Source organism: Chelonia mydas, chromosome 1, assembly GCF_015237465.2.
Source record: "Chelonia mydas isolate rCheMyd1 chromosome 1, rCheMyd1.pri.v2, whole genome shotgun sequence".
NCBI classification, from domain to species: domain Eukaryota; kingdom Metazoa; phylum Chordata; order Testudines; family Cheloniidae; genus Chelonia; species Chelonia mydas.
Window position 1 is genome coordinate 11,954,933 of NC_057849.1, and position 9,320 is coordinate 11,964,252.

Below are 9,320 nucleotides of genomic sequence, written 5' to 3' on the forward strand. Positions count from 1 at the left end.
GCATTCGTATATAAGCACTTGAGATAACCTGCTGATCGCCCCTCATTCTCAGTATGAGGCAGGAGCCCTCCCCTCACAGATGTTCCTGCCTGTGTTTCCTCCCGGTATCCCACTTCCCCACCTACCTCAGGGCTTTGGTCTCCTTCCCCCGGTGAACCTAGTGTAAAGCCCTCCTCACTAGGTTAGCCAGCCTGCTCGCGAAGATGCTCTTCCCTCTCTTCGTAAGGTGGAGCCCGTCTCTGCCCAGCACTCCTCCTTCATGGAACACCATCCCATGGTCAAAGAATCCAAAGCCTTCTCTCCGACACCACCTGCGTAGCCATTCATTGACTTCCACGATTCGACGGTCCCTACCCAGGCCTTTTCCTTCCACGGGGAGGATGGACGAGAACACCACTTGCGCCTCAAACTCCTTTATCCTTCTTCCCAGAGCCACGTAGTCCGCAGTGATCCGCTCAAGGTCATTCTTGGCAGTATCATTGGTGCCCACGTGGAGAAGCAGGAAGGGGTAGCGATCCGAGGGCTTGATGAGTCTCGGCAGTCTCTCCGTCACATCGCGAATCTTAGCCCCTGGCAAGCAGCAGACTTCTCTGTTTTCCCGGTCAGGGCGGCAGATAGATGACTCAGTCCCCCGGAGGAGAGAGTCCCCGACCACCACCACCCGCCTCCTTGTCTTGGGAGTGGTGGTTGTGGAACCCCCAACCTCAGGACAGTGCATCTCATGCCTTCCAACCATCAGAGTCTCCTTCTGCTTTCTCCCCCCAGACATATCATCTGGTCCACTCTCCGCAATGGTACCTGTGGAGAAAACATGAAAGCGGTTAGTTACTTGTGTCCGCGTTGCTGGAACCCGGACGTTCCCCCTTCTTCTTCTGGAGGTCACAGGTTGCCAAGCTTCTTCACTGGCCTCTTGGCTCCGCTGTGCAACCTGCTCTAAATCTTTAGAGCTTTGTGCCCGTAGAAGCATATCCTGACTTTTGTCCAGAAAATCCTCAGATTCTCGTATGCGACGCAGGGTCGTTATCTGTTGCTCCAGACCTTCAATCTTCTCTTCCAATATGGAGACCAGCTTGCACTTTGTACAGACAAAGTCGCTTCTGTCCTGTGGAAGAAAGGCAGACATTGCACATCCAGTGCAGGTCACAACAGCTGAACCCCCCCCCCCATATCACCTTCCTACTATGACCTTCCTCAGAGAAGTTGGCAAGATGTAAGCCTCACTGGGCTCACTCCAGGCAAACTCCTGCTGTGTGCTTCTCTCCTGTTCCCCCCTGCTCAGCTGGTTCCCCAAGCTCTGGCTATTTTAAAACAGCCAGGCTTCCCTGAAACAAACAAACAGACAGCCCCAATGCCCACCCCCTGCAGGCTACCAGCCAATCAGGCACTCGCTCAGCTTTCACACTGCCCTGGCAGCAAACACACACTGGGATACTCACCAATCCCAGGCAAACTCCTGCTGTGTGCTGCTCTGCGGTTCCCCGCTACTCAGCTGGGTCGCGAAGCTCTGGCTATTCTATCTGGTCACCCTGGGACCGCGGGGTTCCCGGAGCTTTACACCAGCCAGGATCTGGGCAGTTAGCGAGAGCACCTTAGGATTTACCTCCGGTGCGGAGGGAAGCGATTCAGCGGCACACGGCGGCGGGAGGAGGGAGCCGGAGGGAGCCGGGGACAGGCAGGGACCGAGCCCTGCTGCTCCCCGCGCCCTGCGGTGCCCGAGCCCCGCGGAGCCTAGTCTGCGGTGAGGGGCGGCGGGGCAGGTCTGATGGGGCGGGGGGGGACTCGGCGCAATGGAGGAGTCGGGGGGCAGGTCTGATGGGGGGGGGGGCTCGGCGCAATGGAGGAGTCGGGGGGGGCAGGTCTGATGGGGGCGGGGGGACTCGGCGCAATGGAGGAGTCGGGGGGCAGGTCCGATGGGGCTGGGGGGACTCGGCGCAATGGAGGAGTGGGGGGGGGGCAGGTCCGATGGGGCGGGGGGGGGACTCGGCGCAATGGAGGAGTCGGGGGGCAGGTCTGATGGGGGCGGAGGGGACGCGGCGCAATGGAGGAGTGGGGGGGCAGGTCTGATGGGGGCGGAGGGGACGCGGCGCAATGGAGGAGTGGGGGGGCAGGTCTGATGGGGGCGGAGGGGACGCGGCGCAATGGAGGAGTGGGGGAGCAGGGCTGATGGGGCGGGGGGGACGCGGCGCAATGGAGGAGTGGGGGGGCAGGTCTGATGGGGCAAGGGGGACGCGGGGCAATGGAGGAGTCGGGGGGCAGGTCTGATGGGGCGGGGGGGACTCGGCGCAATGGAGGAGTCGGGGGGCAGGTCTGATGGGGGCAGGGGGGGACTCGGCGCAATGGAGGAATCGGGGGGCAGGTCTGATGGGGCGGGGGGGACTCGGGGCAATGGAGGAGTCGGGGGGCAGGTCTGATGGGGCGGGGGGGACGCGGCGCAATGGAGGAGTCGGGGGGCAGGTGTGATGGGGCGGGGGGGACGCGGCGCAATGGAGGAGTCGGGGGTCAGGTCTTATGGGGGCGGGGGGGGACTCGGCACAATGGAGGAGTCGGGGGGTAGGTGTGATGGGGCGGGGGGGGACTCGGCCCAATGGAGGAGTCGGGGGGCAGGTGTGATGGGGCGGGGGGGGACTCGGCGCAATGGAGGAGTCGGAGGGCAGGTCTGATGGGGCGGGGGGGGACTCGGCGCTATGGAGGAGTCGGGGGGCAGGTCTGATGGGGCAGGGGGGGTACTCAGTGCAATGGAGGAGTGGGGGGGCAGGTCTGGTGGGGCGGGGGGGGACTCGGCGCAATGGAGGAGTCGGGGGGCAGGTCTGATGGGGGCAGGGGCGGACTCAGCGCAATGGAGGAGTCGGGGGGCAGGTCTGATGGGGCGGGGGGGGACTCAGCGCAATGGAGGAGTCGGGGGGCAGGTCTGATGGGGCGGGGGGGGACTCGGCGCAATGGAGGAGTCGGGGGGCAGGTCTGATGGGGCCGGGGGGGGACTCGGCGCAATGGGGACTGGCGGGGGGGCAGGTCTGTTGGGGGGACTCTCCATGACTGGAGGCGGTGTGGAGGCCTTTTTGGGGGTGGGGCACTGTGGCACATCTCTTTAGCAGTAATCCTGGGCCAAGCAGTGTCTGCAGGTGTGGGGTGGGCTGGGCTGAGCTTGGCTCAGTAGGGCTCTCATTGAAATCAGTAGGAGCTAAGTCTGCACTGAGCCCCTTGCAGCATTGATCCCTGAGCTGGTTGCCTGATGCAGTGAGTCTATGGCAGGGATGGGGAAAGAAGGAGCCCAGTAATGTTTCCTATCTGAGCAGGTGGGTGCCACTCTGCGGCTGAGAGACGCTCCGGAGCTAGTTTTGGTTTAACCCCCTTGATGCCTTTTCTCTCCCAGCTAAGGTGTCTGGTACGTCGAGACATCATGATCAAGGCTTCGATGAGCTCTGGGAAGGTGACTCTCTTCCACCAGGATCCGCAGACTGGGGTCACCTATCGGGTCCCCGCACTGCTGTATATCCCCACAGACACGCTCCTGGCGTTCGCAGAGAAGCGCTCCTGTCCCAAGGATGAGGACGCTGAGTACCTGGTGCTGAGACGAGGTCGGAAGACAGGGACTTCGGTCGAGGTAATTCCTTGTGCGTTGTTTCCCTGCAGACCCCCCTTGCTTGCTGCCGCTCTTAGCCCAAGGTGTCTCAGCATTAGCGCTTCCCGGGGTGCTGCCTCTCCCTGGATATCTGCACTCCAGGCTATTCACCCCCCAGTATCTAATGATACTGGGCAGGGCTAGGTCCTGTTAGGGGCAGAGCGCTCCAGTGAGGTGCTGGGGCCTTTACCTGCCTTTTGAAGTGAGGAGGGAGTTGAGGCTGCTCACCACCTTGCAGGATCGCACCCCTAAGGAATATGATTGGGGAAGATGCCTTGCAACCCTACTGCTGACCTGGGCTGGGAGGCTCGCTCCAAATGGAGTGTAAACGTCCAAGAGAGCAGCTCAGGAGAGGGAGGGCGGGCCGGGCTGGGCCGGGGAACTGGCTGGGATTGTGACAGTCCCTGTCCCACGGAGCTAGCAACTGTGTGTTTGGCATGTGTCTTGTCTCTAATTGCAGCCAGCTTGTGTCTGGCTGGATCCACGTAGGGAGAAAAAGCAGAGCCAAGCCACTAAAGTAGAAGCCAGTGCAGCCCTCAGGGGAGCTGCTGCAGCCCAGCCCCTGCTCCCTTAGGGGAAGGCAGAACCAACAGCCTAAAATGAGGCTCTGAGAGCCCCGTTTTGGCACCTGCTTGGTTTTCAGAAGTGCTGAGGACTCATCAGCTCCCCCTGGCAGTGGGGCGAAGTGTGAGCTCCATGGCCCATCCAGTCCTGAGGCGGCAGTACAGAATGGTCATCCTGATGTACTGAGGAGTGGGCCCCGCTCGCTTACCCCTCTGACCTACCTGTTCTTGCCCCCTCTCTCCCGCTGCAGTGGGGGCCCAGGGAGCCCTTGACGAGCGCAGTGTTACCGGCTCACCGCACCATGAACCCCTGCCCGGTGTACGAGCAGAAGAGTCAGACTGTCTTCCTGTTTTTCATCTGCGTGAGGCAACGCACCACAGAGAAACGGCAGATCCTCACTGGGCGGAACGCCGCCCGGCTGTGCTACGTCTGCAGCGGAGACGCCGGCCAGACCTGGAGCTCATTAACGGACTTGACGGAGCAGGTGATTGGGGAAGACTTGAAGGACTGGGCCACGTTTGCGGTGGGGCCGGGGCACGGGGTGCAGCTCCGCTCCGGGCGGCTGGTGATCCCGGCTTACGTCTACCACATTACCGCTCGCTGCTGCTGCCTGCCGCTGCCCTGCTGGACCCAGCCCCAGTCCTTGGTCTTTTATAGTGATGACGGTGGGCAGTGCTGGCACAAGGGCGAGCTCATTAAGGGCATGAAGACGGTGGAGTGCCAGGTGGCCGAGGTAGCAGGCCAGGCCTGTGACCCCGTGCTGTACTGCAACGCCCGCACCCCGTGCCGATGCCGGGCGGCTGCGCTCAGCACAGACCAGGGGCTGACATTCGAGAGCCCCTCCTCATGCAAGAAGCTGTGCGAGCCGCCTCACGGCTGCCAGGGCAGCGTAGTGAGCTTCCCGCCGACACCGGGGCTTCTGGAGGCGGATGGCGCAGAGGGGCCAGACACCCCAGCCCACAAGGTGACCTGCCCGTTGAACAGTGGGAATGCCGCCTCCGCCCTCCACAGAAGCACCGTGTCATGGCTGCTTTACTCCCACCCGACCAGTAAACGCAAGCGGGTTGACCTGGGCATCTACCTCAACCGCTCCCCATTGACGGAGGCCACCTGGGAACACCCCTGGCTCCTGTACCAAGGGCCGTCTGGTTACTCGGACCTGGCTGTGTGCCAGGAGGCGCCAGCGGCGCTCTTGTTTGGCTGCTTGTTTGAGTGCGGGGTGAATTACGCGTGTGAGGAGATCGCCTTCCAGCTCTTCTGCTTTGAGGATCTCCAGAAGAGCAGAGGCTCCTGCCCCTCCTTGGAGCAGCAGCCCAACACAAAGCAAAAATCCAACTAGCGGTGTCCTCCGGGGGAGTAAGCGAGAGAGACACACGCTCACTCCCCCCGGAAGATCCCCACCCCATGAGGCGTGGGCTTCCGAAAGCAGCCTCTTCTTTCTGGTGTCTCTGGTTCAGGGTCCGGGACTTCCTGGGGCCTGGTCTGTAGAGGAGTAAAGCATCCATCGCTCCATCTGAGATTGAGAACTTGGCCACAGCCCGGGCAGCCATGCCAGCCTCTCCGGTGCCGTCCTACTGATGTACCAGCACCCTGAGCCAGATGCACCACTGCCGGGGGCCAGAACGCCTGCTGGTGTAAATCAGCTCCACAGGTTACACCAACTGAGGATCTGGCCCAGAGAGAGGACTGCTCAGTCCGTACTCCACAGACCTGTCGATCCTTGGTCCCTCTGCTGAGACTGCCTGTCCATTAAGAATTGCACTACAACAAAAGAGAACTCACTCTGGGTGCAGGGAAGGGGAGGGGGAAATGTGCTTTGCTGCTGGGGGTGCTGTCCTAAGTTCCCCGTAAACTGCGCGGCCGTGCAGCAGCCTGTTGAGTGTCCCACAGGCACTCGTGGATCTCGCCCAGCTGGGACCTGCCGTGGCCGGGCCACCCCTCCCCTTGCCCCAACTCAGCCCAGACTTGCCGTGGCTGGTGGGAGGGATGCCCTTCTCCCAGACCCAACCCAGCCCCAGACCTGCTGCGGCAGGGAGAGGCACCTCTCTCCCCAGCCCATGTGCTGCTGTGAGGAGAGAGAGCTAGGGGGAGTCCTCTCTCCCCACTGTAGCCCCGGGGCAGCCTGTACCCCAAACCTCTCACCCCTGGCCCCATCCCAGAAGCCGCACCCCCATCTAGCGTCCCCGCACCCCGACCCTCTGCCCCAGCCCTGAGCCCCCTTCTACACTCTGAACCCCTCGGCCCACCCCCACCACATGAATTTTGTTATGTGCACCAATATGGAGGTGATGTGTGACACATGACAAAATTCATTCCGCACATGGGTGGGAAAAGTTAGAGAGAACACCGGTGCTGTCTTATTAAAGGTGATCCTAAGAACGTGACAACACGTGGTCACTGAAGATCCCATGTTTGCAGGAGTAGTAGTTTAGCATCTTGGCCATTTCTCACTTCAGAGAACACTCCAAGCAGCTTCCTTAAAGCATGTTTTGCAGTGTCAGCTGGAGAAGTTGTTCAAATATTTCCTCTCCTTGGGCAAGTCCCGATGTACCTGGTGTGTGGGCGAGTGAGCTGTTTGTTCATTTGCTCTGTAAACTGCTCCAGGAGCATACCCATCCTTCCCTTCATAAATCAACACCACAGCGTCGCTTCTGCCCTGGGGAGCAAGGTCAGGCACCAGCTTGGAGGCAGACGCCAACGCTACTCCCCATCATGTCTGTGCACGTCAGCCCCAAGCCGTGCAGCATCTCTGCTGTGTTGCTGGTGTGCCAGAGACCCCAGGTTAACCTGTGGCTCTCCCTCCTGAAAATAGTTATAGAAAGCCCTGTGGTGTAGCATCTATGGTGCTGGACTGAGACTTGGGGGACCTGAAGTCTGTTCCTGGCTCTGCTGCTGAACTCCTGGGTGACCTTGGTCAAGTCACTTTGCTTCTCTGTGACTCAGTTTCCCTCCCACCCTTTGTCATGTCTGTTTAAACTGTCAGCTCTTTGGAGCACAGCATGTCTCTTACCATGTGTCTGTATAACAAATGGGGCCCTGATCTCAGTTAGGGCCTCTTGATGCTACTGGAAAATCAGTAAGTAATAGTATTACATATTTATAAGCAGCTACCTCATTTCTCCTCTCCCCCGGCACCCTTAGTCGGCACTTAGCCAAGCAGTACATATCTAGCCCTTACAGAGGCAGAATCTGCAAACACTCATCCACCTGCTTAACTCTACTCCCATGAGTAAGTGTCATTGACTTCAATGGGACTCCTCACACAAGTAAAGCTACCTGTATTTCTAGGATCTAGCCCCAAATCTTTCTTGGTGAGCTAGCAGGCCTGATTCTGATCTCACTTGCTCTGGTGTAAATGACACAGTTTCATAGAAGCTGATGGAAATCCCAGGCGTAAGCGAGATGAAAATCAGGCCAATTATTTTGAAATCCGTCCCTGCAGGATCTTTGCTGCCCTGTGAAAATCCCTTTAATCACCTGATGATGAATTGGCGTTTGTTTCTTTCTTTTTTTTTATCGGTTCTCTGTTTGTAGCAACTGCCACCAGTTCTGTAATGGCACCGATCGCTCGCTGCATCGTCTGGGTCCCTTGCCATGAAACACCTTCAGCAAGAGAGTGACTACGGAATGTAAAGGGCTAGATTCACTCATTCCCCACTGGCCAATTTGCATGTCTCCGGCAGCCCAGGACTGCTGGAGAGTGTCGGTGACTCTGGCCCCCGAGTCTGCTTGACCCAGTGATGTCTGGTTAAGTCAGTAATGAGCAGATGCTGGCTCAACGACCGAGTGTAATAATTTCCGTGGAGTCGTGACAACTGTTTTGTCAGGGTGGGTGCGCCATGGCCCTGTGCTAAAATTCTTATGCCCTTCCAATGGAAATGCTTAATGTCCACCACTGCCCCCAGCTGGTTAGAATCACATCAATTCATTGGCGCAGGAACTAGGGGGTGCTGGAGCACTCTCAAGTTTTACATGGAGCTCCACTTCTGGCCCTGCACCCGGGGTCCTGGCTGCCAGCCCCGTGCCTCGGGGCTCTGCTTCCAGCCACACATTCGGGGTCCTCTCCTGGCCCGGAGCCTGGGGCTTCACCCCCAGCTGTGGCCCCAGGTTCAGCCCCCTTACCCCATCCATGTCCCCCCTCCCAGAGCCATGGTCCTGCTCCCAGCCTCAGCTGTTCCTGTGCTGGGTAGTAGCACGCAAAACCTATTTGTATACATTGAACGGTGCTTTAATTTTAGAAACTCGAACTGCTGACTGTCCATTCACTGGCTGAGAGGATGTAACCATGTCTCCCTCCAGTGGTTGGTCCCAGCAACTATCACAGCTCTTCACCTAGAGTCACAAGGCGTTAAATCCTCTCTGCTGATGAGGCCAGGGTGCGTGGTTGGTGCTGATGCATCCAGATCTGATGCACAATGGTAGCCCCTGGCACCTCTGTCTGTACGTGGCCATGGTTCATTAGTAAGGATCTTTCTCTGCATGGGTCTGTGTCGGCTGTGCTTGTTTTATTTATTCCTCGTCTCCTTTAACAAACGAAATGTGCAGGCTCTTTGCACCTAAAGTGAGAACACGGCCCATATTTTATATTCGTCTCCACAACGAGGGCCGTTGGCGTCAGGCCCCTGGTGCTTTGAATGCCTGCTCAAGCGAATGCGGGATCAAGCGCTCCCTTGCAAAAGAGGAGGAGGGGGGATGGTGTAATCTGAGCTGGATGTTAGCAGATGAAAGCAACACATGATTCCCAACCCCACTGAACACAGTGGCTGCAGGCTGGGGCTGCACAGCACTATTAACAGATGTTCTTCTATTAAAGCACGCCCTTGATTTGTGCCAAAAACTGGCCTCTCTCTCAAATGAGGGCTCGGGGTCTGTCTGAATGCTTTTCTGCGTCATGCAAAGATATTGCTTGAGCCTGTAACTGTCTAAAACAAAAGGCCTTACATACGATACAGTTACACCACTGATCTCCGGAAGAGTGGGTATTAATAAAGCTGTCCGCTGTTGCCTGTATCCCTCATGGGGTGGTCCTGTTTGTTTAACTGCTGCAGAGTGGCAGTGGCTACGTTCAGTTCGGAGGCTGAGTTGTCCTGGGGTCAGAGCGTGGGATGGGAAGGCAGGAGGCCTGGGCTCTAATTCT

At 58.6% G+C, this 9,320-nt stretch overlaps 1 protein-coding gene across 1 annotated transcript; it reads left to right on the top strand.

Annotated features, from left to right (window-relative positions):
• Positions 1–1,349: 1,349 nt before the first annotated feature.
• Positions 1,350–7,671, top strand: LOC119563737 (sialidase-3). Its single transcript, XM_037878323.2, has 3 exons — positions 1,350–1,738; positions 3,371–3,601; positions 4,434–7,671. The coding sequence occupies exons 2-3, from the start codon at positions 3,398–3,400 to the stop codon at positions 5,520–5,522; spliced, it is 1,293 nt and encodes a 430-aa protein (XP_037734251.1). The 5' UTR covers positions 1,350–1,738; positions 3,371–3,397; the 3' UTR covers positions 5,523–7,671.
• Positions 7,672–9,320: the final 1,649 nt, after the last annotated feature.